Here is a 27843-nt window from a genome sequence, read left to right as displayed (position 1 = left end):
AGTTCTTTATCATAATTTAAATGCATTAAAATCATATAATCTTAAATAAATAATTTTAAATTTTGTTCATGCTACAATTTTCACAAGAATCAAAAACTGCCAGTGCTATCAGCACTTTGATTAAAGTAAATGTTAACGGACGGACAGTGAGGAAGATGGACACCAAGTGATGGCAGTAGCTAACAAAAGGCTTTAGCAGGTACACATCAATATTCTCTGATCTTGATATCATGCCTGAAAACTTCGTATAAGAAATCCAGTTAGTAGAACCAGAGAAGTTAGGGATGCAAAAGTAGGGCAGACAAATCAAGAGACATTCATGAATTAGAAAGGGAACCAACAATCTAGCGGAAATCAAAAGAATGTAATCAGACATGGAAACAGATAAACACAACAAAGAACATAAAGTAACTAAAATAATACATACAAAGTAACAAAAGTAAACAAGCAACTCAGGCTCCACTAAAAACTGGGAGCATGGACCAGATACAAAAGTAGGACAGATAAACACACAGACAGAGGGAGAACGTGCAATATAAATATGCCAAAAGGTTACCTATATCAACAATTTCAGGTAGTTTTAGCAGTAACATGAAAGACAGAAAACAAACAAAATTTTTAAATATTAACAAAAACTCACATAAAAGATATCAATACCATGCAATTACCATAGGAAGTGGAAGTGTAGTCATGGACCAGTCATGATGCTAGGATGTAGAAAAATATGTAGACTTTTCTTTTCTAAAAATATGTACCAAACTGAATATAGATTGGGGTACTAAATGAATGTGAGGAAAGTTCTTTAAAAAAAAAGTATTTGAAACATCACTCAATATTATTTCATCTACTGTGTATTAAGTGTTTTTTTTTGTGCCATAATATATATAACAAAAACTCCCTTTATATAATTTAATTGTCCCACAGAACATTTTCCACTATAATAAATACAACACATATATCACAGATCTCAAACAAAGTATTTTACTTAATTACAATAAATCTAAAAACCCTGCAAAATATGATGGCTGTCCATTGTATTTAATATCTAAGAATCAACTATTAGAGCATCCTCCCAAGTCAGGGTTTTGAGTCCACCCTCACCCTCACTCCCTCAAACCCCTGACATCACTCATTCATATTTAGCGGGTATCATCCAGTGCCATCTAGCGAGTTACTTAAATTTTAACCAGATCCAAAATCAAATCAAATCACTCGTAATAGAAACTCTTCGATATAACTTACAAAATGGCTACATACACATAACATCATTTTTTTCGCTAAAGACTCTAAACAGAATCTAATCAGACATTTTATGTCAAATCAATTTTTCATTATCCGAAGAAGCAACCAATCGGAATTGTCTGGATGATACCTGCTAAATATGAATGAGTGATGTCAGGGGTTTGAGGGAGCGAGGGTGGACTCAATACCCTGACTTGGGAGGATGCTATTAGAGACATTCATCATTTAAGTTTAGCAATGATTCTGGTTGAAATAACTGTATAAAGTGAATTATAAAGTCATCAGAAAAAGGGTAATGGTGATAAAGGTTAATTGACTGAAAGTGGATTAATCTTAACCACCTTTATTATTCCAAACAAATGAATGAAGACAAAAACACCTTATCACAATCTCAAATCCAGTAATTTTTTAAGGTATAGTGAATTTCAATATAAATATGATGCAGACATCAACTGATATCATATTCATAGTGAGGGAAAAATTCTTCTGTAATTTCTTATAATTTTACATGAGTCTTAGAAATTTCAAACAATACCTAACAATAAATTGCATTAGTCTTGAACAAAACTCCATTCCACAGTTAGTCATTAAACATAAATATGATGAACTTAAAATGTTCGTACTGATAGTCCTTTCAGCACAAGATCATGCAGGTTATCATATTTGTGAAAGGAGGTAGACCTAGGGTACATATAAGAGACATCAATCTTGAAATCAGTGATATGTTTGTATCCTATTCAATTTCATCAAAGCCTATTAAGCTTTCATTTGAAACAGAATGAAACTAGTCCAAGTTACTTTGATGCTTAAATTAGATTGATGTAAAATGCTGAAAACAAAAATTCCACTGATTTGTAAGAGTTGTGACCCTTACCCTAAGTATACCTCCTTAACAACTGATCAGTTAGATGCAAATACATGTATGAAAAACATGATTTTGAGCATGAAAAGAATGTTCGAAAGAAATCCTCACACATATTTCTACTAACAGATACATGTACTATCACAATACATGTAGTTAATAAAAACAATTTAAAAAATCAGAAAAGACTTCAAGTAGAAAAGGAAATGAGAAATAATAATGAATAAAAATAAAGACTTATAATTTGTTTTGATTTAAACCATGTAAACACTAACAATTTAAATTTTTGTATGCAACAAATGAACAAATGTATGCAATTAATGTATAATAATATTTGATTAATTCTAAGAAATAATTGAAAAAAAAATAAAAATAATATTTAAAAGAGAAACATTCTTATTCAAGATGTACAACTTCAGATTTTTTTTTATCAAAATGGAAGTATTTCAAAACAATACCTCAGAGCAAATTAGGATACATCTATAACCATCTATTAGAAGATCTGATATATGAGAAATTGCATTTTATATCATCTACTTCCAAAATATGAGAAATGAAATTTTCTGAATTTAAAACAATATTATGAATAAAATACCAAAAAGATTGAAACAAAGGCAGTCTTTTCATTCCTAATGTTTCACACCATTATGACCATGATAGATATTCATTGAACACAATTTTTCACAGTGAGCTATCTTTCCCATTTCTTTGAGTCCCAACACTTGATATTTCCAGGGAATAAAATGCCCAGAATACAGCAGTCCTCCAGAGTAACCCTCAATGATCAGACAACCTCATCCATTTCAAGTTCTACCTCCTCAGCCTCTGTTGGTGTCATATACATTGAGGCATGCAGCATGATGAAGAAAAATGAGGCACCTAAAAGAGAAATTCAAAGTAGAGATCCATACACATTGAATGGATGTGTATTTCCAGTTAATTGACCAAAAACTGCAAATGGGTTGGTTTGGACCCCTTCTGACCCCTAAACTCCTTCATAAAATTTAAAACACCTATTAAATAATCTCGGCCTTACTTACATGTAATTGGTAAGGAACCTTGTGATACAATTGCACAGGTCTTTCCTGTAATACCATACAAAATGTGTACTAAGTTTCAACCCTAGATTTAACCTATGAGGAGGAATCACTCAGCCAGAAAGAAGCTGTTTTAATATATACAGCCTGGCTGGCTGCGTGCTCTAGTTACTGGACTTAGTGCAGATGGTGTTGCCATGTACGTCACAGAGGTACGAGTTTAAGTCTAACATTGTTACAATTTTTTCAGACCTAAATATACTTCATTATCTTCCCTGTATCAAATATATTACAAGGAGCAATGAAGCAAAAAGAGCCGTAACATTATATATATATACATACTCCTCATAAGTAAATCTAGAGCCTGAACATGTTGGGTAAGACATAGATATAAATCTACGAGGCCACTATAGCACAATGCCAACTATAAATATAAATAAGAAAATATTTCAGTAATAACCTCCTTAAGTGCCTTAAGCATAAACTGAGTGTAAACTGAAGAAGGCCATCAGATGACCAAAAATTTTGCTTAAAAGTATTATGGAGAATTTTGTAGGTTTATCAAATTCTCTGCCCATTTCATAATGGAGGGTTAAAAAGCTTTTTGTATTAGTTACCGGTTATGATTAGTTTCTTAAAGCATACATTAATAGATGATTGCTGTTTAAAAAAACAACAACAAAAAACATGCTATTATTCATTTGGTCAACAATTGTGCAATACCCTTACCAATAATCCAAAATACGGCAGATCCAGCACCAGCCAACCAGAACAATGGGAAAGCACACACACCAACGACTGTATACTGTTGCCCAACACTTAGTTCTTTACCTGAATGTACACACACAAAAAAAAAAAACACATATGAAGCAAGTAATGATCTTAACTACTTGTAGCCATATTTCACTTTCAAAATTAAATAATTGAAGATTTGTTAACTGTTTGAATGCAAATGAATTCCATATCTAGAAATATATGTACATATTATTTCTCAGTTTCATAAATATATAGTACACCCTCAAAATGAAATGTACCTACCCAAAATTTTCAACTTGTTTTCAGCATTTTTTAAACTGATGATATAACAAGCACCTAAACAAGCCGCTATGGCAACCAATAACATCGGTGATGTCAGTCTGTAATAAACAAGTACATGTGTAATTATCATATGTGTGAAAAATGGGCAAAAAAATTAACTAAGTTATTTTTTTCCATTTACAAGTTGAATGTATAGTGAAATTCAATTTATTTTTACATCAACATCAACTTACACTTTAAATGTTTTAATTATATTTTAATTAATTCTGGATTTGAAATCAAGGTGTGTGTACACGAATAAGGTGCAGCATTCTGTGTTTTTCATTGGTTCTTATGACCAGTTGATTTTTAAATGATACATGTATACTGCGTGCCAGAAACCATGTTTCTATTTCATTTTATATATACATGTATGGGCAATATATTTTTATTTTTAAATATAGGAGGCTATACTTTTCAGTAAAGATCAGAATTTAAACTACTCCAGTCTAAATTTACTCGCCAATAGAAAGTTTGCAAAGACTGTTCATATGTAATAATACAAACTGTATAAAATAAAGGCCTGTCATTACTTTATGTAAGCACCTGTCAAATTATATATCCCTTCCAATTCATCCTCAGTACTCATAAGGCCAGAGAAATAGAACTTGTTTAAGGTTACCCTGCCTTCCCTTTCTACCAAGTGCCTATACCTAGCCCCTTTAATTAGTATTTTTTTATATAAGGTTGCTATACTATCATTTTTCAGATGAGAAAGTTCAATAAACTTAAAAAAATGAAACTACTTAACCTACCTACCTATCCTATTTTTTCATCCAATACAACCTTAAACAGACATATAGCTTTTCTTGGCCTAATCTGAATGGGTTTATTCATAATGTATGGATCTTGCCAATGGTCCATAATTAATAAAAACAGAACCAGGCACTTAGTCAAATTGATAATGGAAATCCTCTTAAATAGGCCCTTTTATGCTAACTGTTGGATATTCAATGAGCATGCATGGAGCATGCTCAATATACACTTCAGCGAGGAAAATTCTTCTGTTCTACCCAAGCCTTACCTTACTGAAGTGTATATTGAGCATGCTCATCAACATGATCAACTTACCACAAAAGGGTCAATTTCTTATAAAACTTGTATAAACAAGTTTGTCCAATGTCCACATAATTTTAAGTAGCTGTCTTTGTAAGAATCATGCAAAATCTGAAAAATGTGATACACCCCAAAAAAGTCTACATATTTTTATTTTTGTAATTAAGTTGTCTTATGGATCTATATTATGAAATGTGTAATTATTTATTCCAATCTGTCTGCTCTTAGGAGATAATCATCACTGAAAATCCAATAGATTCCATTGTATTTGAGTGTCATTTACAGAGTTATCTCCCTTAGTTTTGAAATCTACAATGCATTCTATATAATTTTTATCTCCTAAGAACACGGCTTTAATGAAAAACCGAGTATTAATTTCTTTTTACTATGGCAATTCAAGCAAAATATCAAAAATAAAAATATGTAGGCTTTTCACCCATGAATCACAATTTGCATGATTCTTAGCTGGAGAGCTACTTATGATTACAACCACCTACAAGATCCTTGTTTAGAAGTACTTTTGTGCATAATCAAGGATTATCACATAAGCCTGGCGACTGTTTAAATGATGTTATTTCATATTTAAATTAACTGGGTAGGATAAATAGCATAATTATTTGTAATCAAAATATAAACTCAAAATTTTGAGTTTCATACATTGAGGCTTCATAAAACTCATATAGTCTGTGAAAAATGTTTCAGTAGAAAGCTAAGATTATAAAAATTGAAATACTGTTAGCACTGGAAGTTTTTGATCCATGTGAAAATAGTATCAAACACGGTAAATTTTTAATTTTATATTATATAAATAAATCTGTAATCATAAATTTGTATTTCGCTAATTAGCATGTTAGATTTTGTAAGCTGAACACATTTAATGTTTCTTGACACATTCTGGAAATTTAAGGCTAAATTTCCTAAATACTTAACATCTTTTTCAGGCCAAAAAAAGATGTCCCTCAAGTCTGCAATTGATTTGAAGACTTGACCTTAAATTAATTTGTGGCAATGTTAGAATATTATTAAGTTGAATAATTTGATAAAACAAATTTACTGATTTTGAAAGAGATATCAATTGTTATAAAAGAAGTTACATTTGGACTATATTTTGTGTAGTGTTCAGAAACAGTAGGGAAGTTCCTCTGATGTACCAGTGACCAAGTCAGTGACATAAAATATTTTAATCAGAAGAATCAAAAACCCATAAATAATGAAAGTTTTTGGATTTTTTTAGAGTTCTTGTTTAAGTCAATAAAAGAAAAACAACCAGCAAATGAACATTGACAAAACAATCTAGAAGATGGAAAAGTCTTTTGACGTAGAAAGAGTACAGCATATAAGCCTTCTAACACTGAAGGAAAACTATGGTACTTTCTTTTCAGCACAATGTATACCTTTTTTCGCTCGAGTACAGATTATACAGTTCTGTTTATATTTACATGAACATATTATTGTTATCCTTCAGACATAATTTCCTTCTACTTTTTTACAAATCTGTATTTTACTCAGTTATGGTTGTTATTTTACTGTATTTTTACTTCTGATTTTGCCAATTTCAACTTTGTTGGCCTAGTAAATTAAAATCAGGTTTGGAATCCTTAAACTCGTTAATGATACAATAACAAACATATAATGCGCCTCAGTACTTACACACAGAATACAACAAGACCCAGAAAGACAAACATGTAATTACTCTGGAAGTGTTCAATGTTTCTCATTACTCGACCTGGCACCGGTTTGATAGATTTTGGCACTTTAAATTTGCTGGTAGCAATAAATTCAGCCCATGGTTTTATCCCCTCTCTTGTCTTTGCAATCCATTCCCTGGCTGATACGTTGGACAATGAAAGGGACATAATTCTGTAAAAAAAAAAGTAATAAATGAAAATGAAATAAAAGCTAAGGTACATGTACCTGTACATGCATTGATCTTGTCATATAATGTACCGGTACATGTATATGATGTACCTGTAGCACCAGCACAGGGATTACAGTATTTTCTCTGTTCAGTAAAGTAACAGTTTCTTTACCTTAACATATTTAGACACAATGAAGGGTGTTTCCTTCCAGTAAGATTAACATTAAATAAAGAAATGTTTAAATCCATCAAGCATTTTTTTAGTGTACATGTATATTATCTGTAGTGTTGGTGGACTTTGGTGTGTATTTTAATACATAGTACCTGATACAAATTTACATCTCTCTAACAGCGCAGTATAAATAAGTAAGGCAATAATAGAAACATTCCTTGATTCTCATCCTGTTCTGTTCAAATTTTGAGGAGGACAAGCAAATTTAATTTTTTTTTATCAATTTGAGTTAAAAATACTGTCATTTTGAAAGAAATTGACCTAAATTGGGAAAAAATCAAAATAAAATATTTTGGGGAGGGTGAAAGAAAAATTAGAATGGAAGGGGATGAGAATTTAGGATATTTTTATTTTAATTTGGCCTAATAAAGAATGAATTAAAAAAAAATGTTAGGGAAAGCATATAATATTCTCCTTGAGACGTTTAAGATTCTCTCACACACAATAACTAAACGCATGCTAAATGCTCACCAAAGGCACAAAAAAAACCAAATGCTTCTATAGTGCATTTAAACAAACGCTCCCAGTATGTATTTAAACGCATGACAAACAAATGCTCCTGGCGTGCGTTGAGAGACGAACGCTCACAGCATGTGTTTAAACACATGATAGACGAGCAAAAAAATAATAATAATATTAACAAAGAATGATGAAAGAAAAAAAAGAAATTGGAATGAAAATATATAAATCAATAATAGCAAAAAAATATATAAAAATAACAGTTGAATCAAGGAGGTAATCAATGTACAAAAATAAATGAACGCTTCTATCTTGTGTTTAAATGAACGCTCCTATTGTGCGTTTAAACAAACGCAAAACGATGCACTAACTCTAAAATTGGAAACGTGAACGTTTCAAGGAGTGTATGTATATTTCAAAGTCCTCCATTAAAATATAGTACATATATACATGTATTTAAGGTGAAATATCAAATGTCATACAAAGATTATCATGCAAACATTATAACTTCCTGTCATACAATAGACCACTTCTTCACTAATAGAAATGTGTTTTGCATATCTACATTATCAATATAAGCATTTAAATTAAAATGACCAGCAGTACATAGGAGGCAACCAATTGATTTTTACAGGAGATGTGACAAAATTTGAAATATATAGGCAGGACCAGACCTGGTAGTAAAAATAATCCAGACCCTATAACAGTAACCTAAAACTGGAAAAATGTAGGAACAAAAAATTACTGCAATACAGAATAATTTATAAAAAAGAATAAATAAATACCCAAGATAAAAAAATGCTCTAAATAAGCACCTACTCTTATGAAAATCAACTGGTTGCTCATAAGCATGTAAATGAAAATCTGCAAAGGCTAAAAAACTATTTTGCAGAAATAAAACACACAAGTACATGTACCAGTACACCTTCCTAAAACACAACACACGTACATGTATTCTACATACAATTGTAAATTGTACACGTATTCCAACCAAATAGATCATACATGTAGTAAAGCAAAAATAATAGAATTTGACAAGGAGGGTTAACATATAATGAGAACAGATTTGGTGATTATGTCAAAACGACAACAACCTCACAGGGATGAAAAATGTTTGTTTACAAAGACAATTGTTTACCTTGATTTCAGTGCTGACATAGACCTGAATTTAACAATCATAAAAGACATTAATCCATTAATAGTATAATTAATATGTAATCAAGTTTTATAAGCTGATAACAAAGGATGTTTACTATGTCTATGATCACAAAATAAGTGTTAGTTAAAACAAGTATCTACCCCTACCACAAGAACATGTACAAGTATGACCTATATGTGTACATATATATAATGTAATAGCATTAAAATAACAAATACATGTACTTGTATATACATAATTTTTATCCTCTGTTTCCTTCTATAGCTGTTAAGTTATTTAGTACATGATAATGGACTTAAAGTTAATCATATAAATATAATAATGTACATGTACAGTGTTTGTTTCAAAACTGGACTGGAATATACATGTACATATAGGAGATAAAAATCTGGAGCTTTCAAGGCTTCTAGTTTCAACTTAAAAACCTACCCATTCACTTGAGACAAGAAAGGGACCTAACAATAACGAATTGTATCAGAATATGAAACACTTTCAGTTGGAGCCTCCTCACTTTAAAAAAAAATCATTAATCTCCTGCTACATGTACCTGCCTGTGTCACAGTTGGAGATTCATTCAGCCCACCCACATATTTTAATTGAACATTTGACTAAAAATGGTAGTATACAAGAAATGTACTAAAAATGTACTCTTTGAAAGAATTCAAGCAATCAAAATGAAGCTGTCCATTTTTACAGGGAAAATCATTCAAAGGTAACATGAGTAGTTTGTTCTGAGAAAGTGAAGAGGGTACACATACTTTGTCCTTTATACAGTTGCCAACTAAGTTGGGAAAGAATTTTTTTCAAATGGGCCATTTTCAGCATTCATTTCAAGTATTCAAGAAGTTAATGGACCATTTTTTAACATTCTAAGTAAAATCCTGTAACTTTACCAGGCCATTTTAAGCTTCAATGGGCAAATGGCCCCTGCCTCTCCTTTTCACTGGAGTAATAAAAGATTCTCATCTGGTGGTAGTGTGGTATCTGTACAGCAATATACAAATTAGGATATATACCTGGTTGGAGGTAGGTTGTTTTGTAACCAACATGTACAAATGTCCAAATAGCCAGAAAAGCTCACTTGATGCAGGGTTTAACATGAACATTTTGTGAACATTGTTCTATTAGGGAAGTTGAAGAAAACTCAATTAGCTTGCCCAAATTGGAAAGCTACTGTACATGTACATGTACAAAATGAACAATGTAGACTGTCCTTTAGGTTACTGCAAGTTGAAAAATAAATAAAATTTTGTTGTCTTTTGGGCAAGTATAAAAATGCAATTTGACTTCTACTTGCCCAAATGGATTTTACTTTTCCTGGGCAATAGGACAGTTTTTAATGTCACACCCTGGGATAGTTGGAAAGTTCAAAGAACTAATCTGATACTGGGGAAAAATGAAATTTCTAACACAGTGACCCTGTGTCACACAAGTAAGCCTGATGATCCTGTCAACTGAAAGTTTCTATCTATTACAATATTTAAGATATGAAGCAAAAAAAGAAGGAAGTTTGTACAAGAGGCACTTATTTTTGGAAATAGGTCAGAGACGTGCAGTGACTATCAGCAATATATCGGTACTTCTTTCCGATATACATGTATGTACATAATACTAAATTGTGTCAAAATACATGTACAATGTACATTTTTGTACCTGTACATGACACATGTAGTATCATTTTGTTAATAGTCAATATGGGCCTGTGAATAGGAGACTCATCGTGAACATGCATTTCAGGCCGCAAAATAAGTAATAAGACTACTGACTTATAGACAATGTTCCAAATCGCATATATTTGACTTTCCCCTACTTCCACTTGGGATTATTTGGCCATTTTGGGGTAAATTGGCAGCTGGTCACTCAATGAAGAACAAGGAAGAACTTCACATATTTCTATGCATCCCAGTGATATCTTTTTTTAATTTTAATACTCAATTTTATACTTAATTGTATAGAAATTTGTCTAAAAATTTATCATTTGACCATTTGACAAACTTTCGTCAGTACAAAACGCTACATTGTACATCTACATATCTATCTATGTAGTCAAATCACCAGCTAAACAAAAGGTTTCCAAACCCACGTTATTTGATCAAAACTTCTAAGATTTATTATTAAAAAAAAAAAAAAAACGCTTCTAGCTGTGCTAAAACAGGGCATCCTATGCAGATTCCAAAACTGTTTGACTAATCAAAATAATAAATATTTGGATACTCTAATTCACATTTATCAAAAATGGTAAATGACATGAAATCAGTTTTATTTAAAGTAGATCATACCTAATATTTCTAGTAGATAGATGACCTACATATGCATTACCTACAATGCGCATAACATATTGTTCAAATTTGAATTAAAAATTGGTCTACAATTTTATGAGCACCTACGATTTTTAAATAATGGAAAATGACTTGCTCGTACATATCACAAAATGACTTCTCTGTAAAAAGTGAATTTTTCAAATCCAATGACATTCCATTCCAGCATCACAATGTTTACATTGTCAAATCGACCATGATTTATTAACCAAGACAATTTTCGGTTGTTGGTTATTTGACCAAAAAAAAAAAAGATTAATTGCACTGAATTTCTTGTAAAAAATTCTTTAAAACTTGAAGGTTATTATTCCTATCAAATAATTATTTACTTTCAAAGTTCTGAGAAATTTCATTTTTGTCAACACAAACTGAAAAATAAAATTGTCAGTATTTTGCAATCAGCAATAAGCCACAAAAATGGCGGAATTACAATTTCCTGTAGTATCTTAATTTCCCTTAAGGGTACCCCAAAATACCAATGAAAAAAAAGTGATGTACCTTAAGTAACAGTGACTATCCTTCTGGAGTAAATTCAACGTTTCCTTAAAGCAATCAAATGAAAATATATAGGTTGAGATAATGTTTCAGTAAAAATAACTTCCTTTTTTCTGATTATGTTATCAAGCTTTTTCTAATTTTTTTTACTTATTAAAAGAAATGAATGAGTAACCAAGAGAACCAAGATTCTAGCAGAAATCCAATGTATTCCTGGGACACCAGACATAAAAAATTGACACACACAACACAGAACATTAAATAACCAAATATGATGTGTTTTAAAAAGTTGGGGAAATATGTGTACAAGGTATCTCCGGTGTTCCACTGTTGTTGTTGTCAAGAACCTAACCCACCTTAGAAGAAGTATAATTCCGATTTCATTATCCAAATTGAAGCATAGGAAAAGCAATTATTTTCTTCTTGGAATTTACAGCTCTCAGTTGCATCTGAATTTTGTTCAAGTCACATGACTTGTAAAATATTCCCACCATCCACAGAGAACTGCAATATTTCTGGTATCTGTACAAATTTATCAGGCCCAATAAAACTAAAAAGGATTTTGCTGGAGATGCCCTTAAGGGTAAAAAAATGGTAAAGTATGTTAAGTGCTACTAAGCCTTCGACTATTTTGATAGCGAGGGGAAAAGGGGAGCTTGGATCTTTTTGAAAAAAAAAAAAACAAGTAGATGTATTCAAAATTTTGAAAAACAATTTTTTTCTTCATTCATTAAAAAAATTTAAAAAAAACATGGCCCCTCCCCCATTATTTAAGAATAAAGATTAAAAAAAACATTGATTTCACTTTCTGCTGAAATAAAATGAGGAAGGCAGTGGCCTAAAGTGCGAGCAAAGTCCAAAGCAAAATTAACAGGCTCTCCTTTCAACACAATAGACTTCATGACATTTACTATTTTGCCAAATTTTTTTTTCAGGAAATTTTCATCAGTATTAAGTGGGAGATGGCAAAGGGCATTCCAAGTATTTGTAAAATCATCGGAAGAACTGTTCAAGGTACAGCGTTGATTTCATGGTTTCATTAAGATCCTTCCAACCGGAAGTTACCTAAGCTTTTTTGAAAAATAACATAAGACATCTTTTAAACGTTTTGTCTAGCCTGCATTTTTACTATTTTTGAAGCTTAAATGTATCCTGATGTAGTGTTTTGCTTGAACGAAAGTTTCTCAAGTGTCAGTATGATGAATTTTTAGACGAGCTTCTTTACATTTAAGAGCCAGCAGCTCGCTAATAAAAAAATATTGGCTTGCAAACCTGGTGTTTGCGCCTAAGGGGTTTTAATTTCCTAGAATATTCTTAAGAGTCTCATGCAGACGGTATAAGTATGGTAAAGCTCATGATGCTCGCTGATATAAGTTTACTCCTACAACGTAAGAGGTTGGCATTCCATTCCTCCATACCCCAACCTCTTACTTCCAAGCGCCATATAGCATAACGCTCGTTCCACCGCTCCTTGAAATCAGCAGAATTATAGTAAACTATTTTCCATTTAGAACGTTTATTCAGTTTCTTAACCATAACACAGGAGGTGACTAAACTACAGAACAAAAATGACCTACCTGATGAAAAAATCCAGCAATCCTGGAAATCCTTTGTAAAAGCAATTAAAATAAACTTCATATTTGGTTTATAGCTGTTTTGAGTGTGTAATTCCAGTTGATAAAATTACGGATTTTAAAATTTGCGAAACAATCATGTCAAATTAACCAACGAATTGCCTTTACCAACTTTAAGTTTGTTTTGTCAAAAATATATTGTATTCTGTAAAATTAGTGACCTAATTCAAAATTTCTGGTCATTTTGACAACTGTCTTCATTACAAATGTTTTCTAGGTATTTACCAAATATTTAGGATTTTTATTGTTCGATTTCCGGTAGGTTAAACTTCTTTTATGTAAATAAAAGACTAAGTATTTTAAAACAATTATTTAGCTAATTAACATTTGCGGTGGCTTTCAACATGTCAGATACTAGAGGTTAGGATGGCACCAAGTCAGAAAATAGCTTGCCAGACAACCTCTAGCACTTCTTGAGTAATATAAGTTATGCCTACTCCATTTTATAGATAGACGACTGACGTTGAGCATGTAAGCAGGGACTTTAATAACAGATACATTCCTAGTCCAAATAATTACAGTCCTTTCCTTCAAAATTCTCATTAACTAGCCCGAATACTAGAGGACTGTTATAGGATTCAACTAGCCCCAAACAAGAAATGTACATGTATCATTTCACTAGCGCGAATTAATTTTTACTACCTCCTGGCTTCGGGCTAGTGGTTAAAGGCAAGCACTGTAATTATGTCACCTAGGGAGACTTATTTTCATTTTGCTTGGTCGCTTCCCTAAGCCTGGTTAAGGCATAACCGTCAGATTTAAGAAATGCCTTGTATAATTATATAAGGCAGATACTTCTGAAACCCTTTTTTATTAATTTTGATCACTCAAGGCGACAAGCACTGAAAAATGAACGAACCCTGATTTTGCAGCGGATATCTTCTCTGGGATGTCAATATTTCCTTCTAAGCTGGCGAAATCAATTTTGGTATCTGTCATTTCTAGTTGGCTCTGTGTTTTAGCAGTATCCAATGATGTGTCAAAAAAAAATTTCAAAGCTGTTCGTATAATCAGTGATTTATAGATTCTACTTGATAATAGAAAGAACAGAAGAGTTGGTCAATATTTCAGTCTGCATTCATTCTTACCTACATGTATTCAACTCTCTAAGTCAAGAGATCATGTAGTATATCAATTCAATAATGTGATATAATTTAGTACGTTTATATTCAATATAAGTTAGTAAAGATTTATACACATATTTTGTGACGTTTTTAACAGTTCCGGTGTTATTACTTATCATCTGCGGCCTTATGCTATTTCTTCGAAAACAACCACAAATATATTGCCATGTACAATCCAGAAAGTCGTCCAATATACCGTCCAGGAGGGTCATAACACTCCGTTCATGCCAGGAAGTTCTTATTAAAAAGCGCCCGGGTCGTATTTTTGTGTTTGAATGAAAAAATATCTAATGCAGTAATGCCTGGTTGCGGAGAAATAATATTTGCCTATTTATTTATATCACAATACCCATTTACTAGTCAGCATTGAATTTAAAAGATTCATGATACTTGATCTCTAGGATTAAAAAATGACAAAACAAAACCGAGAACAAGTAAATAAACTTTAGGGAATTACATTAAAATTGTTCGATATTTGATGAATAAAAGGAAGTAATTGAGACAAAATTACACGAAGCTTTAATTCCTATTTATTAATACTTATAAATAATTATAATATTTATAATCCATTTATTAATGTTTATAATTCAATTATAAATATTTATAAATCATTTATTAATATTTATAATTCAATTATAAATATTTATAAATGAATTATAAATATTAATAAATGAATTATAAATATTTATAAATCAATTATAAATATTTATAATGCAATCCAAAGTGGACAAAAATGCCTATATATAAATATTTATAAATAATTATAAATATTTATAAATGAATTATAATTATTTGTAATTGTCTTGATTTATAAATATTTTTGAATAGGCATTTTTGTCCACTTTGGCTTGCCATAATTATGATCACATTTTAAAACTCTAGAAAGTGACACAGTCAAACAAAATCGTAAGTAAAGTTGTTTTTTTTTATAAAAAAATAAATTTGTAAATATTAGATCATGAATTAAAAAAAAATATTAGATTGACAATATTAAAAGAAACCTTAAAAATAATGTGTCATAAAACCTGAATAAAATGTATTAGTTAAGGTAGTAGACCTGGGGTAAGGGAGGTAATCCAAATTGAAAGGATTTAAGTCACTAGAGCGTATGAATGACTCCTATTATGCAAGCTTCAAAGTGATACTGATGTTAAAGGGAAATAACTCCAAGGAAGGGTTTATTGCCAGCCCCAGTTACTCTGCTCTTTTGAAGTATTGATAAAATGTTTCAAATGGGTACATTGACTTAAGCAATATATTTTGTAAGGTGGGAAAACTTTTGAAATGATACCTTTTACGACAAACCAAGATTTCTTTTGATATAATATTTTAATTGAAATATGAAATGATTTCTGTTATGAGACAATACGGCTAACCAATAACATTGCCAGTTTTTATAACTCCTTAACCTTTTAGAGTTAAACAAAATATACATGTTCTTTAATTCCTTATCAGACTTTAAGCTTGTTGCTTTGTTCAGCATATGACTGTATCCAGCATTGAACTAGATTTAGCATATAAGTTTGTCCCTTTCAAGGCCTTTGTGCAGAAGTATAGATATTTGTGTGACATTAATTTGCAACAACAGTTGACTCAAGCTGTGCCTGGCAATGCTCTTTCATCAATATAAGTCATCATAATTTGATGCTTGGTAACCTTATTGAATATTAACATGATTTTAGCCATAATGATTAATTAACAAAAAATATTTCAATGCCTTACCTTATCATTAAAACATTAAAAAAAACTACACGGTGAATTCTTCTGAAAATTTGTTTATTGATTCACATATGAATAGTCCATATAATATCAGTTTTGTACAAAAATTGAATGATGAATTTTTGGCAAAATAGAGGTTTTTATATAAGCCAATCGCTGAAAATTACTCCCCCTTAGGCCCCTATTTTGTTATTTTGGTAAATTAAAAGCCTAGTATCTCTTCTACAAAATGGAAAGAATAGAATTGGATATTAAATCTAATATATTAATTCTTTTAAATGTATTTGACTTAATATTGAGTTATTTATTTAAATATATTGTCAAAGAGTAATCAAGGGAACCAAGGTTATAGCCGTAATCAGAAGAATGTAATCCAGGGACAAAGACCAGACATGGAAAACAGACATACACAACAAAGAACATAAAGTAACTAAAATAATACATACAAAGTAACAAAAGCAAATGAGCAACTCGGACTCCACTAAAAACTGGGAGCATGGACCAGGTGCACCGGTAGGGTAAGCGTCCTCTGTTTTTCTAGAAAAACCCGCAGAGTTGCTCATAAAAAGTCAAGGTCGGGGTAGACAAACGAGGAAAGGAAAACTATGGCCCGTTGAATAAATCAGTTTTCATGGTGCAGATGGATACACCATAACGATCCACGACCATAAAACTTCAGTAGTGATGACTTCAATCTTGTAGCAACATCATGCTAAGACAAACCGCTTCAAAATTCAACTTTAGACCCACTGAGATAATAGATACATTAATGACCACATATGTACTATCACGTTACCAAAGATAATTAGTGCCTGTAGGGGGCAGACCAAAAATTTTTGTTTTGGGGGTATTTCTTGGCATGCCCTGTTCCAGAAGCCTATTTGTTAGAGTTCTAGCGCGATACAAAAAGTCTGCGTAGTTTCGGCAAGCTCTGGAATAACGTATGAGTTGTGATATGAACACCCCATACGCAGGTGCTGAAGGGATATTGCCACAGTGAAAGGAAAGTTGACAAAATGACCCTAAAATACCAGATATGGTTCAGTTTGACCAATGATTCAGTTAAAAAAAATAGCAATATTTTAGTCTTGATTGTTCAAAATGTGCACGGTGAATTTTCTTAAAAAATTGACAAATGATGCGCCACAGTTAGTGTAATATCATGTACAAATTTGAAGAAAATTGAATTATGGGAAAATTTTGGGGGTACCCCAGGTCTACTACCTTAAACACATAAGCATCACAAAAATATCGCATATCCAGTATATAATAATGATTGATTTTTTTTTTATTTATTCCATTTCGTCCATGGGTGGACATAGGGCGACTACAGTTTTTCTCCATTCGCTTCGGTTTTGGGCGATGGTGTTACAATTCTTCCACGTTAGTCCTACTCTCTTCATTTCAGAGTTCAAACCCCTCCTCCAGGTGTTCTTTGGTCTTCCTCTTTTTCTTTGCCCTTGGGGATTCCAATCTAAAGCTTGCTTTGTAGTGTTTTTATTGTTCTTCCTTAAAGTATGACCAATCCATTTCCATTTTCGGGTTCGAATGGTGTTTTCTATTGGTTGTTGTTTTGTTCTTTGCCAGAGTTTCTTGTTTGTTATTTTTTCTGGCCATCTGATATTCAGTATATTCCTTAGGCACTTGTTAACAAAGACTTGTATAGATTTCATGGTGTTTTCTGTTTCTCTCCAGGTCTCGCAACCATATAACAGGACAGACTTACATTGCTGTTGAAAATTCTGATCTTAGTAGCCGTTCTCAGTGTTCTACTTTTCCATACTGGCTTTAGAATGGAAAAAGCCTGTAGTGCTTTCATCTTTCTGGCTTGTACATCTTCGTCAGTGCCTCCAGTTTTACTCATGACACTTCCAAGGTACGTAAATTTATCTACATTCTCTATCTGTTGGTTATTTACCAATATTGGATCCATCTGGTTTTGTTGGATTCTCATGGCTTTGGTTTTGGCTGTGTTGATATACAATCCTGTTCTTTTAGCTGTTTCTTCGAGATGGTTGACCTGGTGTTGGGAATCTTGAAGACGATGCGATAGTGTGCATATGTCGTCTGCAAATTCGAGGTCTTCTAGACGAGATGTTAGTGTCCATTGTATACCATGAGGGTCGTTGTAAGCTGTTGTTGCTATCCAGTCGATGACTATGAGAAAGAGAAGGGGAGAGAGAATGCATCCTTGCCTTACGCCAGTTGTTACAGGGAAAGGATCCGTCAATGTACCAGCATGTATGACCTGACAAGAGAATTCTTCATACAGTAACTTAATCATGGAAATAATCTTAGGTGGAATCCCATAGTGTCCTAGAATGTTCCACAAGACCTGATGATCTATGCTGTCAAATGCTTTCTGGAAGTCAATAAAGTTTAGATATAGGGATGACTGCCATTCGATCGTTTGCTCAATAATTATTCTGAGTGTAGCAATCTGGTCGACACATGATCGTTCTTGTCTAAATCCAGCTTGTTCATCTCTCAGCTTGCTATCAATCTCTTCTTTCATTCTTTGTAAGATTATACTGCATAGGATTTTACTAGGAATGGACAAAAGAGTTATTCCTCTCCAGTTGTTGCAATTGGATTTGTCCCCCTTTTTAGGTAGTTTTACCAAGAGTCCCTTTTGGCAGTCTTTTGGAATTTTTTCTTTTTCCCATATCTGGTTTAATAGCCCAAGAAGATATTGAATGGTAGTGTCATTCATGGACTTGAGGGCTTCTGGTGGTATGCCATCGATTCCCGCTGCTTTCCCATTCTTAAGATGTTTTAGGGCTTTTCTTACTTCATTTTCGGTAATTTTGTCAGTCTCTATGTTAAGTGTTGGACCTTCTTCAAGTATTGGTGGATTTGTTGGTGGTGGTCTGTTCAATACCTCACTAAAGTGTTCTTTCCATCTGTCAAGCTGATCTTCTAGGGTATTGTTGTTTTTATCTTTGATTGGTAAATTTTCATTTTGAGAGATCTTTCCACTGAGTTGTCTTGTGATGTTATACAATGTTTTGATGTCTCCTTTTAAGCAGGCGTTTTCAGCTTCTACTGCTAACTTTTCAGCATGGTTTCTTTTATCTCTTTTACAGCTTTTCTTCACTTCTCTGTCTTTTGCGCTGTAAAGGTCTTGCAGGTTTTTCTTTTGCTGTCTGGTTTTGGCACTCATCAACTTTTCTTTTATTTCCCTTCTTTCAGATATTATATCCCATGTTTGATCTGACATCCATTTCTTTCTTTTCACTTGAATGAAACCAACTGTTTCTTCGCATGCTTCCAGAATGGCTGTCTTTGTTGAGTTCCAGATGTCATCAATATCATTGTTCATTTCTTCGTTGTCAAGATCTAATAAAGTACTAAATCTGTTCCTGAGTGTAATTTGGAAGTTTTCTTTCACTTTCTGATCTTTAAACTTCTCACCATTAAACTTCCTTTTTGTAGTCTCTCTTTTCTTTGTTGTTAAAAGCTTGAGTTTAATTTTTCCAATTACAAGGTGGTGATCTTATGCTGCGTCTGCTCCACGTTTTGTTCGTACATCTTGTAATGAAGATCTCCATCGACGGCTTATTGTTATGTGGTCTATTTGGTTTTCAGTGTCTCCAGATGGTGAAATCCAGGTGGTTTTATGACAAGATTTATGTGGAAACCAAGTACCGCCAATTACTAGACTGTTTATAGCGCATAAGTCAGCAAACATCTCTCCGTTCTCATTCATTTGCCCTATTCCATGTGGTCCTATCTCCCTTTCTCTACCTTCTCTGTCATCACCTACTTTGGCATTCAGATCTCCTAAGATGATAAGGATGTCTCTTTTAGGAACGGCATCAACAACTGATTGTAATAAGTTGTAGAAGTCATTTTTATCATCTTCGTCTGCGGTGTTTGCTGGTGCATACATCTGTATAAATGTTGTTTTCTGGAATCGAGTGTCAAATCTAGCTGATATCACTCTTGCAGATATTGGATTCCAATCCAAAAGCGATTTCTTGGCTTTCTTTGTAAGCATGAATCCCACGCCTTTGTCATGTATGTCGTCTTCATTTGGATTTCCTGAGAATATGACCGTATGACCTGAAGATAGTGTTGTCATTCCAGCTGTATTCCATCTTACTTCGCTGAGTCCTAGAATTTCGATATTGTATCTATCCATTTCGTTCGCAATTTGCAAGCTTTTGCCACTTTGATACATTGTTCTAACATTCCAAGTGCCTATGGTTGTTGGTTGTTTTGGTGAGAACAACTTCATCGGCTTTCGCGTCATTTGCTGTCCTTGATGTTTGGTTTGGTCCTCTTTCTCTAGTCGTTGACGAGTCCGAGGAATGACTTTTACTGTAATCGTTTCTGTAACCATTTGAATCCACTAGTGGGGGGTTGGCCCTCTAGCTTCAGCTTTATTTTAATGTGGTGGTCAGCAAGTCCCTCACATGCTTTTGTATCAGAGTTTGCTCTCCTAGATAGGTTCGCTACCATTGGCGACGACTCCTTTCTAGCCGGGTTTTACATCAGAGTTTCCTCTCCTAGATAGGTTCCCTTCCAAAGGTTTGATCCCAGTCTGACCATCGTTTTCTGTCTAGGTTGTCTCCCGTAGCCTTTGACTCAACAGTCCATCACAAGGCAGCGATCTATTTAACCAATAGGTGGGGCAAGGTTGGTGAGAGCCAGGGCGTGTTCCACGCGCCGGTGGGCCTGCACTCTGCACCTCTAGGGTCCTTGCTACTCCGAGATCCCCTTCATGTTAGCCTTGAGTACTAGACCCAAGTTACCGTGTGTTACCTCGGGGAGGCAAATTGAAGGAGTCTTGGTAGTGTAGAGGCTATGTACTGGCAGAGGAAGGCTTCTGCTTACGCTGCTCCCCTTTTCGTCTACAAGTAGACTAGCCAGCGTCAGTAGAGATCTAGAGACGTTCGATCACTACTGCACTAGACGCATATCACTACCCTGTGGTTTTTAAGCCACCAACAAATATAATAATAATGTCTCATAAAACCTGGATAAAATGTAAATCACAACATCACAAAAATGTTCCATATCCAGTATATGAAAAAACGTACTATATAAAACATAATTATGTAATTATGCATTTCGGTAACACAATGTTCAGGAAAACTTCAAAGATGTAGTTTTACTGTTTTTGATTCCCCCGTTTGATTTAGTTTTCTTGCAGTAGTTGCTGCAAAATTTGGCGAACTTTTCTCATGGCATCTGTTGATTCAATGTAATTTTCTCTCTTTTCTTGTTAAATTCGTGGACTTCTGGAAAAGCGTGTTCTTTTCAGTTTCAATTTTTATACTCACACAATGTCTGTAAAGAAGTTTCTTAAACCATGGCGCAAGTGCGTAAGTACTTTGACCGTAGCAGCCCTCGGTGCACGTCCTTATATTGGCGCTGCACAGTTTCAAAGATTGCCAAATTATGGACAGTTTAAAAATTTTGTTCATTGACTCGCACGAATTGTTATTCTAATTTATAGAAGCAATATTTTTAAAGGCATCCAGACATGTATTTTCAGGGAGTCAAGATTGTTAGTGAAATGTCTTAAATATTCCGGTATACAATTTACAAATTTTAATTGACGCCAATTCCATAACTTTCAAGTCGAATGAACTCGACACCAGAATGTAGAAAGCTATCAGTTCAAAAATATCGTTAATGACAGTTTTATGATTCGGACAACCTTCACTTGAAATTTTTCTCAACATGTCTCGTGCACAGAATTGATGTGAGTCGGTTAAATTTTTGATCGCTTTTGTAATGGCTCTCTTCATCTGACCCAAAAAAGAAGATTTTTATTCGGCCCGGCAACGTCAGTGAGATAATATTGCAGATGGCTAACAAATCTATGATAGGTGTGGAAGATGTCGTCCCAGTGCAAGTAGCATGGACCCATCATGATAGGTCGATTGTTAGAAGTTTTTCTAATCAGGTTGTAATTGTGGAAGGCGGTGAGTGCACAAAAGGCGCGCCTTAGTTAAATGTTGTGTCTACACCGATAATATGCTTCGATTTTCTTCAAATTCTGCAATTGTTCGTCGCTGTATAGAATGACGGATGGTGGTTTGCCGGCCAGTTGAACGATCAAGGCGTGAACATCATCAGCACTAATTATTTGTTGCACTATGTATTTAACGAGGACAGGTCTTCTTTTTCTCATTGTATTTCACGTTTTTGGCTTGATTTATATCCCTTTATCATACTATATTACAAGGCAAAATTTTATTCCAAAAATATAATAAACTCAGTTTTAAGTTAAAAAATATATTTGGGTCAAATTCAACTAAGATCTCCTGAGATTACCTCATGATATTTATATCTGTACTACATACACGCATATAAAACCTGGAACCTCTTCTGTTTCTGAAGAACACGATATTGTATTTGAAGATTTGCAAGACTCTATCAATATTTACTTTCAAAAAGGCAACGACATTCTTATCGGCGATTTTAATGCCCGGACTGCAGATTGGCATGATTTCATTCAACATGATTTTACTTATGTTACCCTATTGAATGATCAAATTTGTATGGATTGGTACTTTTGTAAGTCTTTATTTTCTTGTCGACAATCCCATCCTGCCTTAGAACAAGGCAGAAACAAAGATTTCATAAAAACGTGTGATTAATGAAAAATATGGGTCACTTGCTAAAACATATTAATGCTATGAGATGATTAAAACTGGTGGAGTCCCAAAATGTGACAAAAATGTCAGAACATGACCAGTAACCATCCTTAAGAACACTAGTGAAGATAATACTCATGGAACACAGTTGATTAAACGTCTGATATTGCTAAATAAATGTGGATTCAATCACTAATGAATAAGAGGATTTTTGTATAATCAGAAATAAGAATTTTAAATAAAGAGTGATGGGTGGTTGTCTTGGTAGTGTTACTTGGAAAAAGTTCTATTATGTATTGAGTGTCAGTCTCTGCAAGAATCAGACAGTGGGTGAAACATGGTAAAAACCATCATTTTGATATTGTAATTTGACTATTTGCACCATCAGAATCAAGGAAATAAGACAATATTTTTCCATATCATTTTGGCGAACCGAGTTATTATCTCATTGAAATGCACTGAAAATTAACATTTCAAGGGCAGATAACTCAGTCAAAAACCTCATTTTCTAACATTCTGTTGAAATTTCTCAGCAAAGCTAATGATGCAGAGACCAAATAATGTATTTTTTAAATAGGGACAGTATCCTTGAGAGATATTACATTGTGGGGTTTTGACATGCATGTTGCTGATTTTTACCACTTTGCCTGATTCTTACAAACACTTACACCTAAGTAGGTTATTACCAGAGAAAATATTGTAAATAACATTACATTTTTGAATGCTCTACACCCAAATGAGTTGTCTGATTATTGCTTTATCTGGTTTGGCTTAGAATGTAACATAAATAGAATTTATCAAAAAAAATATTGAACTTTTCTTGCTTAATTAACAATCCTGATGGTAATACTAAAATTTTAACAGAACAACTTACAAACATTATGTTGAATTCAGCTAACAAATCCCTAAAATCTATCACTTAAAAATTTTATGCACCAATTTGCACTTTGGTTCTGGATAAGTGACATAAAGAAATCTAATATCGACAAACCACTTTTCCGAAAAAAAAGAAAAAGAAAAAAAACACGACAATTTCTGTAAAAATATTCTGGATGTTCTTAAAAAAAATAAATTTAGCTGTGAAATGTGAATTAGGTAGACAACCAATACTGAATTTTATAAAATATTTAGCTCTGAAATACTACGGTCGCATGAACAGCTTCCACACAACTGTGGTCTTTATGAGGTATATGTGGTTGATATATCATTATTTAATGAAGGACATAGATCATTGTACAGTTTTATAGATTCGTCCTTTGGTAACTAATATTCAGACGAAAACAGGCTTGATGTTAAAATAATGTCGCAAAAATTACTTGAGCAACATTCTTATCATAAGTATAATCAATAACTTGACCATTTGTCTGGACAAACAAAACTGACAATAGGCCAATTTTGCAAAAATGTACGAATAATTCAAATCACAAATATACTAGTCTCCTTTTTCAAAAGGTCTCACTATTTACCGCGATTTAGCTCACACAACTTTTAAATTGAAAAGGGTAGATATTTCAGACCAAAATAGATTATGTACGTAATGTAACCAGGTTGAAGATGACGGAACTTAAATTTTTCTTCTATTTTTTTGTAATAAATTTTCTTGCAATAGACTGAAACTTTTATAGATATTAAATTTAAATACTAATAATATGAGTCCATACACTAGATTATCAAATTATTTCACAAAATGCAAGAAATATTTGCTCGTATATTTCCACTACTCCTACAACGTAAATGGTTGGAATTCCGTTCCTCCATACCCCCACCAAATCAGAAAATAGCTCGCCAGACAACCTCTAGCATTACAAGAGTAATATTTCTACATGCATTATCAATATCAGATAATTTGTTTGTAAAACTTTATATTCTATTTTATCTATTGAATCTAATATATCATGTTGAATATGGCTTTGACTTTCAATATTACGAAACCTTAATTCTGATTGGGAAGAAGGGGTCAATTTTCTTATTTTATTTGTTTAATTTAGTAGGAAACATTTTGCACGTCGTACACATCTCTTTTGAGATTTGGCACTGGAGATACATTTTTTACCACCCCTGATATCTCAAAATTACACTGGGGGTCAAATTGACAATGACAGACATACATGTACAACTGAATCGCTTTTCTCCTTCTGCCCAACGTGATCTATCAATATCAAATATCTTGTTTAAATTTGTATAAATTTTTGGTCGAATAGCCTGCCATTTAACCACTGATGGAAGGTTTAACGCGCGCATTCGTCATTAAGCGAATCCACTGCTTCCACCGGAAACGTCTATACCTATAATCAGCACTACTGCAGTTTTCCACCTTCCGGTGTTTGATTTGATATTGGCATTTGTTTTGTCAACTTTTCTTCTTTCCTTTCTTTGTACAACTCCTTTGGCCAATTGTTTGGAGGTTTGCCTGTTTTTTTCGGTACTTTGGATTGATTTATACCCTCTATATGGCTATTTGGGATACGCATAAAAATAAAATAGGTTATGGCGTGGCTAAGTTAAGTGTGTAATTTTATAATGGATATCAAATAGGGAAACATTGGCCACTTTTTAAAATGTTAAAACAGAACTAAATACAAATACATACAAATAAAACAAGATTAAACAAGAACGGGGCCCAAATTTTAAGCCCTTCGACCTTCGTCGGGGGCAAATCCCACTAAAGAGGTGAAATACATCGGTCAATTCAGAAGAAAGAAAGGCAGTTGTAATTAAAAGTTCAATTGTTGAAGAATAGTTGAAAGGTCTTTTCCACCAAGTCCTAGTCGGCTCTGCTTTTTAAAAGTCTTGAATAATTCCATTAATTTGTTGAAAAACATGACGCTATGTACATGTGCAGCTATATTCGGATAATTACCAGTGAATTAAAGAGTAATCAAGGGAACCAAGATTTTGGCGGAAATCAGAAGAATGTAATCCACGGACAAAGACCAGACATGGAAAACAGAAAAAACACGACAAAGAACATAAAGTAACTAAAATAATACATACCAAATAACAAAAGTAAAAGAGCAACTCGGAATCCGCTAAAAACTGGGTCATTGGACCCGACGCACCGGTAGGGTAAGCGTTCCTCTGCTTTTCTAGAAACACCCGCCGAGTTGCTCATAATAAAAAGTCAAGTCTGGGGTAGAGGAAAGAGGAAAGGAAAACTATGACACGTTGAACAAATCAGTTTTCATGGTGCATATGGACACACCGTAACGATCCACGAGTTCATGATGACGACTATAAAACTTCTGTAGTAATGATTTCAATCTTGTAGCAACATAACCCTGTTCCAGGAGCCTATTGTAAGAAGACTTGCGCGATACGAAAAGTCTGCGTAGTTACAGCAAGCTCTGGCATAACGTATGAGTTGTGATATGAACACTCCATACTCAGGTGCTGAAGGGATGTTGCCACAGATGAAAGGAAAGTTGACAATTCTGAATGAAAAATCACGTTTGTCGTAAAGTGTGGTCAATAGTTTTCCTTTACCATCGATCCCCTCTAAGTGTAGATCAAGACATGAGACATGACAGTGTCTTTAGTATCATTTATCTCAATTTCTTTGGGTAGATGCGATGTAACAAATCCCTGAAACTAGGATTGTTTAACGATAAGTCATCTACATAGCGGAAACTGATATTAAAAGATCTAGCTAAACGATGTTCTTTCTTTCGGTTCAGATCAGCTATTAAGTCATGCAGCCTCATAAGAGTAATGGGATAGGTCAGCAAGTAGAGGAGTACAATTTGTTCCCATTGGAATGCCGACCATTTGTTGAAAAACGCGCCCACCATTCCAGCACATCTTCTGTATATTTGGAAGATGATTTCGAATTATTTTTTACAAAGTATGAGGAATTTTTACCAAGAACTGTATGTTTGTATCAAGGCGTACTAATTTTTTTTTTGAGAAACAACCATGTATAATGATTTTGAGCCGGGATGATTTTAATTGAGTATGGGAAATAGAAGTATACAGTGTTGAAAAATCATAGGTTTTAGTGCTATTATATTCTGATAATAATCTTGAATGGAGGGTCTCCAAAACATCTTTCGAATTTTTCAGGATCCACATTGAATTAATACCACTACGGGAGTAACAAGTGTTGTGGTAAGAATGGAGACCCTCTTTGACTGCTGTGAGTATAGAAGTTTTGAAAGAGGTTTGTTGCTACATTTTGCAGATCCAGGTATGTTACGTTGTTTGTATGGATTCTCGTGTACATAGAGGGTAAATCACGAGCATCGTCTTTGGTAGAGAGACCAAAGGAGGATAGCGTAGATTTATGATTATCCACTATCTCTTAAAGAGGTGTAGTGGCAGTATAGGCCTTATCACTGCTATTATTTTCTACGTCTACCTCTGATAGTAAACATTTGATGTAATACGTTTTGCAGACAAAAACAATGTTGTTTTGGACTTTGTCTGCTGGTATGACATCATATTTGTCACGTATAGTAGACAATGCCTTTGCTCCCTCGGGGTCTTTGAAAACTGATGTATCATTGACACTCATTGAATTACTTAAAATTTCCATTCGTTTCAAAATTAAAGACCTCACGGCCTTTATCCACTCTGACAGAGAAACAATGTCTTCTTGTTCTCATTTTAACATCTATTTTCTTGCATACAGTCCTCGACGGCATCCATAACTTTAAAGCTATAATTCCAATTTATGGAGCGTTGTTCACGGTACTTAGCACCTTCAGAAAGGATCTTACGTAGAGATGCATTTTCGATGATGCTTAAATCTCCCGTAATGACGTGACCGGAAGGACCATATTTGAAGGGAGAGCTTTTGCTAGAACAGTCAGGTGGTTTAGCCTTGAAGTCCTCAATCTCGAGGTTCTGCAATAGCCTTTTATAATTGAAAATTTTGGATGCAACAGTTGAAGTATAGGAATATGAAATAATCAGTATTGATTTGTCCTTGAAATATTGGGGGTGGGGATTTGTTGGTTACGTT

The 27843-nt window shown here is 33.4% G+C and overlaps 2 protein-coding genes across 5 annotated transcripts; both read right to left on the bottom strand.

Moving 5' to 3' along the window:
* Nucleotides 1–895: 895 nt before the first annotated feature.
* On the bottom strand, nt 896–14541 carry LOC148617469 (prenylated Rab acceptor protein 1-like). Of its 4 annotated transcripts, XM_088585171.1 has the most exons (7): nt 14289–14406; nt 13373–13403; nt 8962–8985; nt 6925–7134; nt 4180–4277; nt 3871–3972; nt 896–2983 (listed from the first exon to the last, which is right to left on the bottom strand). In XM_088585171.1, the coding sequence occupies exons 3-7, from the start codon at nt 8979–8981 to the stop codon at nt 2889–2891; spliced, it is 525 nt and encodes a 174-aa protein (XP_088441297.1). In that variant the 5' UTR covers nt 8982–8985; nt 13373–13403; nt 14289–14406; the 3' UTR covers nt 896–2888. The 4 variants fall into 4 exon arrangements, with proteins under 4 accessions (XP_088441297.1, XP_088441295.1, XP_088441298.1 ...); XM_088585169.1 differs by lacking the exon at nt 13373–13403 and having other exon boundaries at nt 14289–14541; XM_088585172.1 differs by lacking the exon at nt 8962–8985 and having other exon boundaries at nt 14289–14407.
* Nucleotides 14542–19768: 5227 nt separating this feature from the next.
* On the bottom strand, nt 19769–20617 carry LOC148617468 (protein CFDP2-like). The gene has a single exon (XM_088585124.1). The coding sequence runs from the start codon at nt 20615–20617 to the stop codon at nt 19769–19771; it is 849 nt and encodes a 282-aa protein (XP_088441250.1).
* Between the last annotated feature and the right edge of the window lie 7226 nt (nt 20618–27843).

Source organism: Perna viridis, chromosome 5 (assembly GCF_037379345.1).
Source record: "Perna viridis isolate PV_CMFRI_1.1 ecotype Kerala chromosome 5, ASM3737934v1, whole genome shotgun sequence".
Lineage (NCBI taxonomy): Eukaryota > Metazoa > Mollusca > Bivalvia > Mytilida > Mytilidae > Perna > Perna viridis.
The sequence above is the reverse complement of the archived record's forward strand: the minus strand, read 5'-3'. Positions and strand labels throughout refer to the sequence as shown.

What these genes read in the sequence shown, in the direction of transcription:
- LOC148617469 (XM_088585169.1), bottom strand. Translation starts at nt 14,368, where the DNA reads ATGACAGATACCAAAATTGATTTCGCCAGCTTAGAAGGAAATATTGAC. An exon ending in AAACAAGTTGAAAATTTTGG is followed by an intron (nt 3,973 to 4,179) that starts GTAGGTACATTT and finishes GTGTACATTCAG; the next exon opens with GTAAAGAACTAAGTGTTGGG. An exon ending in TGCCGTATTTTGGATTATTG is followed by an intron (nt 2,984 to 3,870) that starts GTAAGGGTATTG and finishes TTTCTCTTTTAG; the next exon opens with GTGCCTCATTTTTCTTCATC.
- LOC148617468 (XM_088585124.1), bottom strand. Translation starts at nt 20,617, where the DNA reads ATGGTTACAGAAACGATTACAGTAAAAGTCATTCCTCGGACTCGTCAA.